Here is a 17,717-nt window from a genome sequence, read left to right on the forward strand (position 1 = left end):
CTGCTGCTGCCGGCACTGGCCAAGCTGTACCCGCGGCACAGCACAATATATCATGGCACGGCACAGCGGGGTCTGTGACCTCACAGTGCGCCCTCCCCACCCACCCAGCCACGCCCATGGGGTGCCACCCCGCCCCTAAGCACTGCTCCCCTGGAGCACCCCACCCCACTTGTCACCTCGGGAGGGGGACTTTCACAGCCTGGCCAGCGCTGCCCCTCTGTCCACCCCTGTGATCTCTGCTGCAGAGTTTCTTTGCGTTTCCTTCCCCACTCTGTGATGGAGCAGCCAGATGCAGCAGACTTGTGAACACAAGGGATTTCTCCTTCCAGGTCCGCTAGAGCCCAATCAGGTGGACTCTCGCACCCAGGAGGCTCGTCCTATCCCAGCCTGATGGATGTGGCTGCTGCTGTTGCCATGTGTGTGTCCGAGAGACTTGCGCTGCTTTCCAAAGGGCCAGACACACCAACACACGCGCAGACTTACACAATTAATGTGACCGGCAAAAGAGATGGGCACAGTCGGAGCAATGCCTTTGCCAGCACCCATGTATACGCAACCACTGCTTAGATAAACACGAACACAGCCCGGTCCTTTTCTGCCTTTCCAGATGAGCAGGGCTGGATGTTTACTGGTGAAACATAAACACACCTTCACTCCCTAGATTCATAAGCGCAGCGTGTTCATAGATTCCTCCAATAACAGCGTGGAAATCAAGTCCCTGCAATATCCGTGGCTGGCTGTCAAGCTCCTCACCCAGTCATGGGTGCAAACCTTGGGCCTTTCTAGGTAGAATGTAGGACTTTGAAATATGGCACTCCTTGAAAACGTTGCTCGTTCAGTAGCGGGTTGACTTGTTCCTGGCTGGCAAACTGAAGAGCACCGTGAGGTCAGGCTGCCAAAAGCCGAGCTGGTGCTCTTGAGGAGAATGCCCATCGACTGTAAATAGGGAAATCTGGCATGCTTTCGAAAACCTGGTGCGCAACACAACACTGCTGTTTCAAAAGAGCATTAAAAGAGTATATTTAAAAGAGCATTAACAGCATCGTGAATATTTACACACAATCTCCAGGTGCAGACCGCCTTCCCTGGGGAGAAGGGACATGCTATTCACATAAACAGCCGATGTCTTTCCCTGTTTTCAATATCCCTGGGCAGCTGAGACATTGCCTGCGGACGTAGATGAGAGCCCCCAGCCCCTGGAGGGGGGGCTGGAGGATGGGCACGTCAAAGGACCCTGATGGGAGCCCTGCAGGGCCTCATCCCTTGGACCAACGGGCACCTTCCCTTGTCACACAGAGCGTCTCATGGGCTGGAAAAGGGATGCTCTGCAGAGTTGCTGGCAAGTCTCTGGAGAAGAGCTTCCCCCTCCGCCTCTCCCAAGGCCTCTCTCAGCTCCAGCGCCCTTCCCAAGGACAGCCGCAGCAGGTGGGTGCAGGCAGCACTGCAGGGAAGGACAGGCAGCGGCCACAAGAGTCGGCACTGCGGGAAAGGCGGCACCCCGGAGAGCCTGCCGGGGTCCCCAGTGTGTGCGAGACAGTGCCCAGGAGGGTGGTTTTAAATCTAGGCTACCCCCTGTCTAACCATCTATGTGAGAGTACAACCTGACCCGGTGTGACACATAACACCAGCGCTGTGAAGAGATGTGACGTTCAAATGAAAAATGGGACAGTTTGAACAGCTTTTAGTAGCCTGCAGGAAGCAAAAGGGGAAGCGCTGTATATAGAACAAAAAAACAGACTGAATAAATTTCTGAACCTGCTGTGAGAAGTTATGCCATATCGAAGTGCACGTCTGCAAGCCCTGCGCTGCACTATGTGAGCCCTGCTCACATGCAGTGATCTGGCTGATGGGGCAGAGTGTACCCTCGGACAGCTTGCAGGTGGCACAGAAGTGGGAGGAGAGGCCCATGCGCCGGCGGGTCGTGCTGCCGACCAGAGGGGCCCTGAGAGGCTGGAGAAAGGGGCTGACAGGACCCTCATGCAGCTCACCCCGGGGAAGGGCAAAGTCCCGCACCTGGGAAGGAACAAGCCCTTGCACCAGTACACGCTGGGGGACACCCAGCTGGAAAGCAGCTGTGCAGACTCCTGGGGACATGGTGGACCCCCAGCTGACCAGTTTGGAGCCGGCAAAGTGCTCCTGGGGCACAGGCGGCTAACTGAGTCCTGGGCTGCAGTAGGCAAGGCATCAGCAGGAGATGGAGGGAGGTGACCCTTCCCCTGTGCTGTGTCCAGCTCTGGGCTCCCCAGTGCAAGACTCACAGAGCCATACTGGAGAGACTCCCCGCCCAGTTTCCGTTGGGGTCGGACCGTTGGAGCCAACCGCCACCAGTGCCGGCAGGACGGAGCTGTGCTGGCGTGGAGCAGCGCTGGGAGGAGGCAGAGTCTGGCGTCGGTCTCGGACTAGCAAGCCGGTGACTTTAGAGCAGAACACACTTTTCTCTGGACTTTGGGTAGGAAAAAACAGCCTTCACTGAGTGGTCTGGGAGGTGGTTAACAGATTGACTTTCAGCCTGAAGTCCTTCAATCTCTGCTAATTGAATATGGTGCCTGTGCAGATGGGATACACTGTGCAATGTCACTAATTTTTCCTGTCGTCTCTAACCCAAAACTCAAACAAAGTCCTGTCCCCTCGGCTCCTTATCTGAGCGTAGACAAGAGTCACCTTAACTTAATGGAACGTCAAGATTCACTCTATTTTTATCACCTTAGAATATGCAACAAATAAATACTTCCTTATTACTCAGCTTTCCAGAACGTGATTTGGTTTGACTTGCTAGAATCCAGGTGGGGATTTGCTTGTCTGTAGTGCTGCAGTGGGATTACTGGCAGCGAGCGTTTGTGTGGTGGTGATGCCTAAAGAGACGAGTTGGGTTGGTGCTCCACTGTGTTAGTTTGCCAATCAACCTGATAAATCTCAGAGTTTGAGGTGGAAAGGCAAGCTGTGTGCTGACGTAAGCGTATAGCCTGTGAGTTACTTATGTTTGTGAAAAAATGACATCGTTTTGTAAGTCTTATTTCTTAAATCTAAGTAAGCTGGGAACAGGGAAAGTAAAGGTTCAGAAGGATCACGTCACACCTTGAATCTGTGTCTACCAAAGTGATTTGCAATCGAATGTAGTTGTAACTCTCCGTTGCCTCAGGGAGTTTTTCTACACCACAAAGAAGTGGTTCACTTTTGAACATGAAGAACATGAAGAACCTTTGGTGGGGAAATTTGGTTGTTGTGTGGTAAAGGTTATGAAGAGTCCTCGTTCCTGTGGTGGCCACGGGAATTCTGTGCTCAGGATGTGCCAGGGCAAAGCTGCATATGCAGAGCTCCTGCAGGTGACTGAAGCCCCTGCCATTCTGCAGTTCCCTAAGCGAGCTGCAATCCGCCAGCAAACTCCGGCCCATCTCAGTGAGCACACCTGTAGCCGTGCCCACAATTCTGAAGTCTGCCACAAACTGAGAGGGGCCTCAGCGTGAAGCGCAGGGAACCTCCAGATGCAAACCCTTCTCACGCCAAAGCCATTGGCAGGCAGCCGGAGGGGACAAGCCAAAGGAATTCTGCCACTAGAAGGAGTGCTGCCAGCTGGAAGGGACGGCGGAGGGGACATATGACCTACCTGCGTGCTATGTCCCCACATTTTTCCCCAGTGCCTAGGAAAGAAAGGCCCGACAGCAAAGGTCATGATAAAAGAGGTATTTAATTAGATTAGTTCATCTCCACCCCTGCAGTGGGCATCTGCTGCCCGACAGGAGTCCGCTGCCCTGTCCGTGTTGGCCTTCATGCGCGCTGCCAGGCGGGAGAACGTCTGCCTGCTGGAAGTGCCCTCCAGGCTGAAGAGCTGCTCCAGTAAGGAAAGGCAGCAGCTCTGCTGCAGCAGCCAGGCTAGCCTCTTCCTCCTGCCACACAAGAGAAAGTGATGGGCCCAGAGGCTCTAGCTGTACAGTGCTAAAGCGACCAGGGCGGGGGGAGAGCAGGGCGGTGGACAAGCCGGTTACACCTCCTCGGAGGAAAGGGGGCTGATGGAAGGAGGGCTGCTGGAGCAGAAGGCAGCAAACAAAGATGTGCCGCCGGGGGAAGCTGACCGCTTGAGAGGGCGTGTTGGCACTACGGCCTCAGGTTAGGTGTGGCCTCAAGACTGGGCTCAAGCAGCTCTGGGCCTGGATGCTTGGGACCAGGTGGGAAATGGCTCTTCCTCCCCTGGCTTCTCACTTCTGCTTCTTACCGGGCCTCCTGCGGAAGGGAGGCTGCTCTTCTGGCAACGTAAGCGGCACACTGCAACTTTTCCACCTGAGACTTGACCAAGGCTCCAACGGTGGTCCGGGGGAACTTCCTTTTGAGCAGGCTCAAAGCCTCCAGGATCATTTTCTTTGCCAGCTCCATGCGTCCCATACGATAGCAGACCTGCAAGGGAAAAGGGAAACGTCCCGATGGGGACCAGTGGCCCAAGAGACTGCAGGAATCTGCCAGTGGCTGCAGATGCCCCAGGGACATCCCCTGCAACTGGGGAAGGCGTCCAGCTCTGTCCCCCGGAGATCCCGCCAGACCTCTCCGTCTCTTTACCTCCCCTTTGAGGCTGAAGAAGGTGGCCTCTTCAAAGCGGGCTATCACATTCGCTTTCTTGTCTACGGAGTTCCTCAGGACCTCCGCTTCATTCAGCTTCACGAGGGCCTTTGTGCAAGCACACAGAGAGCAGCAGGTGAGCGTGGGTGCAGAGCCCACAGCCAGCCTTGCCCTTCTCCCTTGCCTCTGGCGTCTGTCTTAAGAGGGCCTGTTCCTCCCCCTCGGTGATGCCCGCTCAAACACAGTCACACTGGCTCAGAGCACAGGCACCACTGATCCTTCAGACCGCCTCCCTGCTAACGCCCCTCGTCCTAAGGGCACAGTGCCCTGTGCCTCTTGCCGCAGAAGAGGCAAAGCAGGGGAAGAAGTCAGGGTCTGAGCCCAGCGTTTCCCTTCTGAGGCCCCACAGAGGCATGCCCTGTTGCAACGGGGAAGTTGTCCTGCCCAGAGCCAGGCGACTGAGAGGACTCCGTGCACAGAGGGTGCTGGCAAGCAGGGCAACTCACCATGTCGCTGTTGGAGACATGCAGGTAGGCAGCCGCACACTCCAGAAGGTAGTAGAAGGCTCTGGCAGCATCGCCCATTGCCATGTAGTGGCGAGCCAAAGGCACCAGCACCGATTCCACGATGGCTTTGCACTCACAGGAGCATGCGCCGCTGTCCTTCCCATCGGCCTTGCTGGGCACCTCAGTTGTCTGTTCGCTCTTTGCCACAGGCCGCCCTGCCACACTAGTCAGAGGACGGTTCCCAGGGGAAGAAGAGAGCAAAGAATACACAGGCATCACTTAGAGTGGTCTTTCTCCCCACACAGACGACAGAAAAAGCCCTTTGTTCAAAGCAGAGCGTGAGGCCACGGGCAGGCGTGACTCATGCAGGTGCTCCTCCCCTGCAGATTTTGCCAGCGCTGCTCGGTAGGAACTGGAAAGCAAGGGCTGCTCCGGTGACGTGTGACCATTGCCCTGAGCCCATGGGCTTCCTCAAGCACTCTCTCATCTCCATGGCCATCTCCTCCCAGCTCCCACCCCACAGACAGCCTCTTCCCTAAGCTACAGTCACAACCGGCAGCCAGATTCCCGAGTTTCCTTTGCCTCCTGTGGAGACCCTGTGCTCACTGGCTTCAAAAATAACCAAAACCTGGTCTGCTCACCCAAAATCCTCCCCCATGAAAGCCTGCTGCTGCCGCCGCAGTGCATCTTCAGCATCTGGCGAGAACACAGGGGGTTAGACACCTCCTCGCGTACGCCGGGGTAAGAGCTGCTCTCCCTCTCCCAGCGGGGCTTGCAAGGATCCTTGCAAGGGTCCCAACACACTGAGGAAAGCCTGCAGTGGTCATCCTCACCTCCTGGGCTTGTCCCTAGCAGATCTACTCCCACCCGATCCCCAGCACACACCCCTGGGCTCCTGGAGGGCCCGGGCTGTGGAGCACGGCGCACAGCATACCCTCAGTGGCGTGGGTCCTATCCCTCTTCAGCTGCTCTCCTGCAAGCACCAAGGTCTCCCAGCTGCGTGAGTCGCCCTGGTCAGCAGAGCCCTGGCACCTCCCTCCATCCTGGGTGCTGGTGACGGCGAAGCGGTGGAAGGCAACAAACTCTCCTTGGCCGCAGCTCTTGCATTTGTGCGCGTGCCGCTCCAGGAAGGCGGCACACGTGCGGTGCAAGGCGACCCGCTGTCTCTTGGGCCACAGCTGGTAGGCAGCCTCCTGCAGCAGCACGACACGGAAGGCCAGAGCGCCAGACTGCTGCACCACGGTCATCCTCAGAGCGGGCGTCTCCACATCTGCAAGGCAAAGGGCCTTTGCATCAGCCCCAGCTGGGGCCAAGGCTCAGGGCCATCCCAGCCGGGACACCAAAGTCACGCCTTGGGGCGCACCCTCGGCAGCAAACCTGCACTGCTGCACACCGAGCCTTGCAGCACGGGGTGGAAGGGCCCACCTTGCCTTGCTTGACGCTAGCACGGCCCTGGGGACACAGTGCTCAGCTGCGCTCCAGGCAGCAGCTGGGGATGTTGCTGCCAGCCAAAGCGAGCCCTGGCCCGCGCTTTCTCCCTGCTCTTGGCAAGGCAGTCCCCAGCCTCCTGAGCTTCCCGCCCTGCTCCACAGGGGAATCAAAGCTGAGTGAAAGCCTGTCAAAGGGCCCGGGGCTCTCTGGAGGCCATCTTTGGTCTGGACGCTGCAGGCGGCCCGCAGAGGATGTCAGGGGTTCCACAAGCCCTCCTATGCCTGCGCTATAAGCAGCGCCTGGAGGCCGCGGAGCAGAGGCACTTGGGACGGCTGGTGGGAACTCCCCTCCACCACAAAGCTCGTGTGCTTTGAGATCGGCTCGTAAGATCTTTGCACAACCCCTCCTGAACAGCCATGCCTGCCTGAGCTCCACCCAGCCATCACCGGGGGCGGGGGCAGGGGGGGAGCGCACCATGCCCGGGGGAGCCCATCAGGACACAGCTGGGAGCTCCCTTGTCCACCTCACTGCTACCACTTACCGCTCTCCGCCTGCACAGAGGTGCCTGGCCTCTTGGTAGGATCTTGGACATCTTCTGGCACCTCTGTGTTTTTCAGCCACTTAAGGATGTTGTCCTTCACCAGCATGGTCAACACACAATTCACCTTGTGCCTCATGTCAGCCGGAAGGACGTGCAAGAGCAGCTGGGTGGTAAACACGGGCCCGATGACAGCCGCATACTTCAAAACGGTCTGCTTCAGCGGCTTTAGCTGGTCCAGCTGAGACAGCGCAATCTCTGCCAGAAAGAAGCAACACATCTCTCTCTCGCCTCTTCCCCATGCTCAGGCTGGAGAGTTTCAACACAGGAAACGGGGTAGATGTTGGCCTCCTCTCCTCGGGACTGCACCTGCTGGGCAATCGCAACCCAGGGCAGGCGTCTTCAAAATGGCTCCGCTCCTGCTGCAGCCACCGGCCACAAGGCCTGGGGAAAAGCGAGACGCTCAAACGCACGCTCCCCCACCAAGGGTGAGGAGGGCAGGACCCAGCAGGTCCATGCAGCCCATGATGCGCCCTACCAGGTCTGGAGTAGGTTTTTGCCCTACAGTGCGCACAGAGAACAGAGAACTTTCCCCAGCCCAGAGGTGGACTCGGAGCTCCACACAACGATTGTCTGAACGTGGCCAGACGATACTACTCCTTTCTTTTCCATTTCTTCCTGTTCTTTTTGGACAAAACCGCTTTACAGCAGGAATGCTTTAGCGTGACATTTCTTCCAGGATCATACAAATGGGGGTGGCTAGAGAGGAGGGACACTCATCGACAGTTCCCAAGCTGAGAGGGTGACTCTGCAGCACACAGATGCCTAGCCTCCCTCTAGCTGATGCCCCGCAAAGGGGCCCCAGCACAGCTGCGAGCCGCCAGAGCGGCGCTCGGACCCTCACCTTTCAAGGTGACGGGCAGCACGGTGTTCTCCAGGTTCACGTCCGGTCTGATGGTGCAGACCCTGCCATCACTCCCTGCGCTGGAGCTCGACGTTGCTGCAAGACAGTTTCCGCTGCAAGCGCGTCTTTCGGGACATGGTTTAGGAGGTGTTGGGCTGACAGTTGGACTTGACTATCTTAGAGGTGTTTTTCAACCTTACTGATTCTATAATGATTCTGTGATTATAGAGCCCTCCCAAAGATGTTCTGCCTTCACACCAGCTTTCCCAAACAGTCTCCACAGCCAGGGAAATTGGGAAACTTCTATTACCATCCTTTTCTTCTGTGACCGGCACCCTTGTGGGGATTTTATGGTTTTGGATTCAAGATTCCTGGGCCTGTCCCTCACCTCAAGCTGGGATTTGTTCTCAAGGGAGCTGCCCTATGGCCAAGGTAAATTACAGGCCCATTAGAATGCCTAAGAAACACCAGGATCAAATGTGCTCCGGAACAATTTCCCCCGTGTTTTAGCACCCAACTCCTGCCCCAGGAATTTAGGCCCCTCCAAGCCACCAGAAGTCGCTAGCCCCTGCTTTGGCTCACAACGGTAAGGCACGCAGGAGCCCACGCCTCTGCCAGGCCAAGTTCTGCACTGCTGCAAGATGTGACTCTGCCCAGATCCACGGGGGAATGACGGGGCAAGACCGTGCCGCAGAGAATGCGCCACAGCAACGCGCTAGTCGGCAGCAAAGGTGCTTACCGATCAGGCTCTCCCAGCTGCCCTCTGCTTTTTCACCCCGCCTCCGGGTGTGGAACAAGAGCATGTCGTTGCGACGAAGGCAGCGCAGCAGCTCCTCGCAGTAATACGGGATCCCCAAGCTTCTTTGGATCAGGAACCTGGACAGGGGCAGACCCAGCAATGAGCAGCACAAGGAAAGTAAGGTGGAACACCGTTCAGGGGGGCCGCGACTCCCTCGGGCATAACAGAGTAGCCAGCATCTCCGTCACAGCCACACCTCACTTTTGAAAGGGGCGCTGGCTTGGCCTTTTGGGCCCCCCTGAACCTCCAGCCTTGGCTGAAGTCCACGCCAAAAGAGAGGCGGACAATGCCCAAAGCACGGAGCAGCGAGCCCTGCCTTTCCTCTCCTCGGGAGCCTAGATCCTCCCTGGCAGCAGGACGGACCTCTGCCCCAGGGAATCTCCCCCACAGCCCGGCCACCTAGACCAAGGCCGTTTCGCACCCCAGACACGCTTGGCCTCGGCACTCTTCCTCCCTTCCTCCCTGCGCAACAGCGAAGGGATGACACCTCCCACGCTCTGTGTCTGGGGAGTTGCCCGCTCTCAGCTCACACCTGCCAGGGCGAGGCATAACATGCAACCCCCGTGGGCCCAGTACTCACGGGAGCCAGTGATGCTTCTAGCCGCCCTGCGCTGCCTTTCCTGGGGCGTTGATGCCCTCCCATGCTCTGCATCGGTTCAAGCCCTCAGGAAGAGCTCCCCTGCCTCCCACTTACCTCGCTAGATCCCTGGAGATGCTGACCACTCCGAGGTCCTGGCAGACTTTCTGCACCACAGCTGAAGATTTCAGCTTGTCCAGATGACAATAGGTGATGTTCTGGGACATTGCGCTGTCTCCTGCGGCTTTGCAGAAGGCCTCTGTTCTCACATAGCCCGGGGCTAAGCTCATGACCATGAAGCTGGAGACGTTTTGGAGCACGGGTGACATGATACTCCAGGAGGCAGGGTCGATGAAATGGGCATTGTCGATGACAAATATGCCAAATTCTCCTCCCATGACCTGAAAAAAAGCCAGGTTGTTCTGAGGGGAATCCGGTGCATTTTCAAGTGCCTTCCAGGGGAGGAGATTTACCCTCTGTCTCTTGAGAGGATTCTCGGAAGTCTCTCCCCAACCCGTTCCCTGCTCAGATGCTGACTGGCTCGTAATTCCGTTGAGACTTTAAGGTCACGCCTAATGTCGCTTGCTCCGCAGAAGGAGGGAGCTTGGGCAAGGGAATGCGGAAGACGTCGTTCTTCCTCCAGGGAACATTGCTTTATGGGAGGGCGGGGTTGTTTTCCTTCTCTGACCAGGAGGTCGGAAGGAGAAATGCTCACCTTCTCTAGCACCTTTGCCCACGTCGAGTGCAATTCCATTAGCCTTTGAGGTTCACACATCTTGCGAACCTTGTCCGAAACGGGAAACTGGCCAGGAAAAGCAGAGTCAGGGAGAAAGGTCACTCCGGGGCTAGGCACACCTCCCCACCAAGCAAGACCGCAGAGCAAACCACCTCTGCTGGCCTCAGCACCCTCCCTCTCCCCAGCACAGGGCCAAGAAGCCACAGTGGGGACTTCACCTGGAGCCTAAAGCAGAGGCCCTCTGCCCAGGGTCTCTGGCAGGCCTCTCGCTCTCACCTCGACAAAGAAAATGCCGTTGAGGAGGCAATAGCTGCTCTCTTCGATTATCCCTTCGAGCTTTGCCTGCAACACGCGCTCCTTGTCACTGCGCAGTTCACAGTCCTGGAGGCCCAGGGCTTTGGCCATCAGCTTATGGAGGGCAGAGAAGGACTGCCTCACGTTGACCTCTAGCAGTTCCATCGCAACTACCCTGCCGTGCAAAAGCAAAAGGGACTGAGATCCCCAACAGCCCGAGCCTTCTAAGACCAAAGGGGTGGAGATGCCCTTGCAGGGGGCTCTTCAGCCACCCATCTCAAAGTGCTTCCCAGAGAAGCCCGCGCTTTTCACTCCTCGTACGAGAAAGGGCACACAGGGGCAGCTGGTGCCAAGCCACTGGCAGAGCCAGGTCCGGACCCTGTGTCTCGGCAGCGCCAGCCCAGGTCTCGCTACTTCCCCCCTGCACAGGAACTCACAGGGCTCAGAGGCAAGGATGGAGCAAGTGGTGAGTTTGCCTTTGGGCTCCAGACCTTAGCACTCTGCCTCCCAGAGCACAGGAAGGCTTTTCTGCCCCAGTGCTCCTTCTGGGAAACAGGTAGAGGGCAAGCAGAGCTTCTGAGCTGGCCACCCTGCTGTCTGTTGCGTCTGGAGCCAGATGCAAAGCACTGAGCCTGGGCTCTTCCCGACTATCCGTGCCTGGCCCAGAGGTGAAGGAGGAAAGGCTGTGGCTCAAGAAGCCGCCTCCAACTCCCCAAAGAGGCAGAGGTGGGAGCAGGGCACGCAGGAGCTCCTAGGGAGTGTCTCCAGGAGGCTTTTTCAGGCCTCTGCAGTCCAAGAGCCAAACGCACTGGCAGAGGGGCTGGAGTGTTCCACGGTTGTCAGGGGATGGGCAGGGGCAGTGTCCCAAAGCTACAGGTCAAAAACCTGTACCTGTGGCCAGCAGCCTGGCCTAAAGAGGCCAGTTCAGCAAGTAAGTGGCTCTTTCCGGAGCCCATCGTGCCCTCAAATGCCAGGATGTGGCTTTGCCCAAAATCCTTATAGGCTTTCAAGCAGCTGACAAAAAGGTCAATCTCCTTCTCCCGACCTGTGAAGACACACAAGGAAACGAGCTGCTGGGGGTGCTGAAAAGCAAAGAGACGTCCCTTTTGCTGCCACCCTCCACCGCAGTTTCCCTCCCCACCACCACATATAACATGACAGCCTGCCTACACCCAGGCCTCCTTCCATCAAGGCACCAAGCGATTAAAGGCATCCCGAGCGTCCTGATGTTTCCGTATCTACACCCAGATGCTGCCAGGAAAGGAACTCTGAGGAGTACAAGGGCGAGAACCCACAAACACTCTCCGTCAGTCTGGCAGAAGGAAACCTCTCTCCTGAACCCAAAGACAAGGATCAGCTTAGCCCCCGGGCTTGAGCAGCTCCATAGTAGAAAGGAACCTTCCTACCAGGTCTGGAGCACGGCGGGGAGCACCAGGCACCTCACCCTGCTTTCCACCCCAGAGATATCAAACAAATAGGGACGAACCAGGCAGCACTGCCTTAGGGTCGCTGCAGGCAGCACCATCCCTGACAAAAGCTTCTCCCTACCCAGCGTGGCACTAAGCGCTACCAAGGGGAAGAAAGTGGCGTTCAGAAGAGCACGGCGTTCTCCACCTACCCAGCAAGGGAGCGTACTCTGACCTCTCCTTGGTGAGACTCATGTCAAGTATGCTAGAAGCAGGGGAAAAGAAAACACAAGTCAATGAGGTGGGGAGAAGCCAGGGGACATAGAGAAGCAGCCTGGCGTGGAGGGGCAGGACGTGTTCCTCGGGTACCGGCTTTTCTTTTGAGCAGCGTGTCACCCCCTGCACGCTCCCCCAGCCAAAGTTCAAGCTGCACGCTAGGACAGCTTCAAGCATAAAGAAGCCCAACGACCGCAGCAGGGTGGGAGAACGTATCGAGAGTTCATCACCATGGGCCAAACCCAGAGAACTCGGAGACACGTGAAAGAAGCCAGGGTGTGCTGTTGCCTAGCAGACAGCTTTACCACGTTGGCCAAGAAAAACAAGTGTCTTGGAAAGGAGGACTTGTGTCCCTGAACGGGTTGGGATGCCAAGTACCTGGCACCTTTGCCTCAAGTCTTCCTGTAGTTCAAAGAGATGGCAATGTTAACATTCAAACCGTCACCCAAAGAGAAGGGCAAATCCTGGCCCAGAGGAAGAGCTGAGATTTCAGCAGGAAGACATGAGGAAGAGTGTCCCAATGGTCCACCTTTCCCCATGGGAACCAGACTGGCCCAAAGCTTCCTGCTCGGAAGCAGCTGGGACAAAAAACTCCTTGGGTCATTACCAGGGCACATGGTGGAGCAAGCACAGCATGGAAAGCACAGTCGAAAGCCATTTGGGCAGAGCCTGCAAGGCCACCTTGCATCTACCCAGACAGAAGAATCTTCCCAATCCCTGTGGCTTCACTCCCGCTCTCTCAGCAGCAGGAGGCAGCACGGGAGAGGGGCAAAAAGCCTCCCACGCCAGGGCTTCTGACCATCTCAGCAACTGGGAAGGCAGACCAGCTTGGTCTCTCGCTGCACAACTCCTCTTTGCTCGCCGAGGCTGCACCCTTGGTGCCACCGTCCCTTCATCCAGCCCTCTCAGAGGACACTCACCTCGCCTTGGTGACTCCCACATATTGATAGATAGTGCCAGGACGGATAATGCCTTTCATTTTTCTCTCTGGCAGCTCCTTGAAGTAGTAAGGGGGCAGCCGAGAGGCGGCATAAGTCGCTGCATCACAGGACACCAGCCCAGGGTAGCGCACCATCATCCGGGCTGCCAAATTCACCTTCTGGCCAAGGACTGCCAGGGAGAGAGACAGAGAGAGAGCACGCGTTGATGTACCTGTGCCACCAGCCCCGCGGCGCCCTGCCACGCCAAGGGCTGCCTCCCCTCTGGCACAGGCCAACGCCACAGCGGGGTCAGCAGAACCCAGGGGAACAATCGGCCATGGAGCCCGTTCTCCCACTCCGGGCCAGGACCAGCACCGCCTGGGCCGTTCCTGAGTGGCTGCTGGGCAAGCCCTCTCCCAGCCCGCCTTCCTCTTCCAGACTGCTGTGCTTAAGCAGGCCCAGGCCAACCTTCCGCGCCTCAGGCACACGCCTCCTACCTGTGTATTCATTCCTCAGAGGGTGGCCGGTGATGCCGCAGAACACCATCCCGCTGGTAACGGCAACGGACACTGCCCTGGCACACAGGGAAACAGCGCAGCTTCAGCAGCGCCCCACGCACAGTCCTGCCCGCCCAGCTTCATCCCCTCCCGCACCTCCCCTCGGCCCTAGCCTGGGCCACCTGCCATCCTGCCCTGCCAGCGCGGGCCTTGGGGGCCTGGAGAGCTCAGGGACGCAATATACGTGCGTTGCAAGGGACAAGGGACATGGGCAGAGTTTTGGACACTTCCCCTGAGGCCTCTTTCCCTGAGATGCGACCGGCAGAAGGCCACGGCCCTCTCGTGAGCAAAGAGGGAGGGAAGAAGGCGCCCACAGCGTCACCACCTGCGGTGACAGAAACTTGAGATCAGGTGGTTGGGCCCCAGCCCTGTTCATGGGCCAGTTGCTCGGAAGGGCCTGTCTCTGGCACTGAAGAGCCTCTCGCCCTCGTGAGGGCTCGTTCCGGTGCGAGGGCTAGCACGGTGTGCTTGGAGGGGCTCTGCCTGGCTGCCATGGGCCTCAGCCATGGCTCGCCTGCCACCTCTCAGGGCACTGCTTCCTTCCTGCCAGGGACGAGGGAGGGCAAGCTAGAAGGCACATCTCTTTCGGGTAAGCCCCCTTGCACTGTCCTAGGCACCCGGCACACCCACGCCCCCTGCCACATGCTCACTTTTTTCCCCCAAACATCGTCGAGAAGGAGTTGAAGATCTGAACAGCGCTCTGCAAGGCGTGCAGGCTCTTGTAGGGCAGCTTTTCTCCAATGAGTCCAAACACACAGAGGAACGTGCAGCCCTGCCAAGGACAGAAGCGGCACATCTTGCTACAATGCCTCAGAGGGAATCACCCCCTCTTGCTCACTGACCACCCTCTCGGGCTGCGGGGAGGCGATTGCTCACGCACACACTCACTTTATCGCACAGGAGGACTTTGTTGACTTCGCCCTTGTGAGGAGAGAGGATTTCTAGCAACATCCTGCTGGCACTGTGGAGGAACTCAAAGACTTCTGCTGTGCTGATGATATCTGCAGACAACTGCAGGTGGACAAAGAGGCTGGTGACTGGCCGTAGCTCAGAGAAGAGGTCCAGCGGCAGTCTGTCGTCAAGCTGGAAGACAAGAGCACACGGGCTTCACCAGCCTGCTCTCCCACGGGCTTACTGCCCACACCAGATGCCGAGGGAGAGCAGGCGTACCGGCAATAGCCTGCAGGTACTACTGGAGGAAGGGGGGAAATCCTCCTCTCCGTGCACATGGCGGGCAGGCTTCACCAGCCTGCGGCAGGCAGGTACCGAACCATAACACAAATGACAAAGGAGGACAAGGCACACAAAGGAGGACAAGGCACGCACTGGTGCAGCCTGGGTGCCCCTTGGCTCAGTTTGCCCATGTTCTTGTCTCAGGGTGCATTTTCTTTGGTTTTCTCTTCTCCTGAGAACTCCATCTGTGCAATGCACCTCTTTTCTGCCCGCCAAAAATGCAGCCCCAGCAGTGGTGGCCTGGACGTACCTTCCTGAGAGCAGCTTCTGGTATGTACTTCCGAAACATCTCCACCAATTTAGGACGGTTGGACAAGACACGAGTAGGCCTCATGGCCCCTGAGGAGAGAAAACGCAGGTGGTCGCTCGAAGGATGGCACTAGGAGGTGTTGGAAAGCAGGGGCTGGCACTGGAAACGGGGGAGAAAGAGTCTTCTGCCTTTGCTCATGTTGCCACCTGCTGACACTCAGGGCAGAGCTGTCCCCTGGAAGGAGGAGGCGGCAGCGGTAGCAGCGACTGCCCCAGCTGATGCACAGGAGGGACAAAAGCAGGGGCGCTAACTGAAAGGGGGAAGAGGGCTGGGGTGGTTCCCCTCTGGCCCCTGAAGCAGCCAGGCCCCACCTTTGCAGGCAATCACAGAACAAGGTGAAGTTGGCACGCACCTTCCCCTTCCAAGCGGTGGCTCAATGGGTGTCGTACAAGCTTGCGCAACGCTTCTTGGCGTTCTGACCGAGACATCTGATCCATGCCCGTAACCTGAAGACACACAGAATCAGAGAACTGCCACTGGCCGCCCCAGGACTCCAGGGGACAGAGCCTGCCCTCACCGTCACTGCCCAGAAAAGGGGAGAACAAGCCCACCTGGCTGGATGGGACAGCAGTGCTTCCTCAGAAGCACCGGAGCTGGGCAGGCATCACCCAAGCATCCCCCAGCTGTCAGCAACAGCTCCGTGACCCACACAGGACATTGCTGGTGGGGCCAAAAGCCTGCCAGTGCCTCCCGACCCCTCAAACCAAGCAAGCCCAGCACACAGTTACCCCTGAGATGGAGGGACAACACCTTCAGCTGCCTGCCCATGTTCACTGCTACAATTCTCCCCACGCTCGGCGCCTCAGCCTTCTGACACCTCCCTCCTTCATGTCCAGGCCCAGGTCCTCACAATGGCTCGAGACGCCGTCCCATCCACCTACCTTCACAGCTCTTTTGCCTGCAAGATGCTTGGTCCTGAGCCGGTGCTGCTCACAGAGCTCCCAGGAGGTGGCCGAGAGGACAACATCACCTGGGTCTGCAAGCTCATGGGCCTCACAAACTTCATGCAGGGCCTGGCCACAGATACAGAAGTACCGCCAATCCCTGTCTCCAAAAACCACAAGGCTCATGGGCGCTGCAGAGATCCCTGGGGAGAGAGAGCGGGAGAAGCAAACTGACACGGAGAACATTTTGAGCTCTGCGCTCCCCAGCATCTCAGCTGTTCAGAACCTAATCTGAAGCCCAGCGGGGAGGCGGCCATTATGGAGGGGGAGGACATCCTCCGTCCTCCTCGGGGGATACTGACACGGCTCCATGAAACAGGTGTCCAGAAATAGACAAACAAATTTGGCATTGGCAAGGCGTTGAGAGTGCCGGGCATCTTACCCAGCTGCCTGCCTGCCCCAGAAGCCCAGCAAACCAGCGGGCTTGATCACCACCTGCTGCGTTTACACGCAGGTAGGCTGTAGCTGTCTGCTGGAGAAAACCTAACAGCCTGCAAAAGCCCTTCTCCCAGCCGTGAGCAAAGCAGTTCCCTTTTGCTCTTTGTGAAAGGCAGGGGAGAATCCAGCAGGGGAAAGGATGCAAAGCTGCCCCCGCCTGAAAAAAGGAAAGGGTAACTACCTCCCGCAGACACCCGCGCTAAAGCAGACATGCAAAGACCCTAATACTTGATCTGACACCCGCTCTGCCTTAGGCTTAAGCTTCCTCTGCGTCTGGAAACGCATGCAAGACCAGCAGTCCTGGTCTCCCGTCCCTGCTCCGACTACCGCTGGCCCCTTGAATGCTCACAGGAGATGCTTTCCTTTGGCACTGGCCCCAGCAGGGATCCCCGCATTCCCTGCCCGGGAGAAGCACCCTGTGGCGCGTGAGAGTGCCACGCATCTGCGCCTGGCACAGCGCCCGTACCTATCTTCAGTCGGACCTTCTGACCCACGGGCGTGTCACGACTCCCATACTTCTTCTGGATCTGCCGGCTACATTGCAGCACCAGGCTGATGGTCTTAGCCAGCTCCCGGTGCGATGTTCTCCACAGCACCAGCACAGCATCCCCTGGGGAAAGCGAGGGAAAGTGAAGGCTCTGCCGAGACCTGCCTCTCCCCACACTCCACTCGGTGGCATAAGCGGGCCGACGTGCTGAGGAAGATGGGCTCGTGGCAGGGCGTTGCCCGGGAGGACCACACCCTGGGCACCGGGACACCTCTCCTCTCCCGGGCCAGCCACAGCAGCAGCCAGACGGCAGCAGCAGCACCCCCTGCCCCGAGCGCTCCTCTGCAGCTGCAGCACGTCAGGGACTCCTCCTCCCCTCGCAGCCCGGCAGCCCAAGCTCTGCCATCACCAGGGCCTCCCTGCCCCTCACCAGCACCCCGACACACACCTTTGGCTCTGCTTTATAGCTTTATATATGTGCTTTATATGTGCGTGCTTCCTTGCCCCCGCCCACAGCACAGGGCCCCGCAAGAGGGGACCGAGTGAGGGGAGCCACAGCCCTTGGCCAAAGCCAAACCGCAGGCAGCCCCGGGGGGAAAGAAAGAGGAGCCTGGAGAAAGGGCACTGCGGGGGGCGTGCGTGCATGGCCAGAAAGCTGGCTCAAGGTGCTGCACAGAGCCTCTTGCGAAGGAGAGCATGGCAAACGGCCGCCACAACAGCTAAATGCTGCAGACCCGTACACGTGGGCATCGTTGTCCAAAGTACATACCGGCAAACTTCAAGATGTCTCCACCAAAAGTCAGCACCTCTGTG

General features: G+C 58.0%; 1 protein-coding gene across 1 annotated transcript; it reads right to left on the reverse strand.

Annotated features, from left to right (window-relative positions):
* Window positions 1-3,688: 3,688 nt before the first annotated feature.
* Window positions 3,689-17,717, reverse strand: LOC142051036 (adenylate cyclase type 10-like). Its single transcript, XM_075080250.1, has 23 exons — window positions 17,674-17,717; window positions 16,884-17,027; window positions 15,917-16,122; window positions 15,388-15,481; window positions 14,976-15,064; window positions 14,381-14,575; window positions 14,143-14,264; window positions 13,433-13,509; window positions 12,936-13,125; window positions 11,952-12,004; window positions 11,192-11,378; window positions 10,316-10,508; window positions 10,019-10,105; window positions 9,421-9,704; window positions 8,667-8,803; window positions 7,928-8,023; window positions 7,027-7,281; window positions 5,989-6,324; window positions 5,696-5,750; window positions 5,055-5,277; window positions 4,549-4,656; window positions 4,211-4,389; window positions 3,689-3,884 (listed from the first exon to the last, which is right to left on the reverse strand). The coding sequence occupies exons 3-23, from the start codon at window positions 16,103-16,105 to the stop codon at window positions 3,689-3,691; spliced, it is 3,345 nt and encodes a 1,114-aa protein (XP_074936351.1). The 5' UTR covers window positions 16,106-16,122; window positions 16,884-17,027; window positions 17,674-17,717.

Source organism: Phalacrocorax aristotelis, unplaced genomic scaffold (genome assembly GCF_949628215.1).
Source record: "Phalacrocorax aristotelis unplaced genomic scaffold, bGulAri2.1 scaffold_85, whole genome shotgun sequence".
Taxonomy (NCBI): domain Eukaryota; kingdom Metazoa; phylum Chordata; class Aves; order Suliformes; family Phalacrocoracidae; genus Phalacrocorax; species Phalacrocorax aristotelis.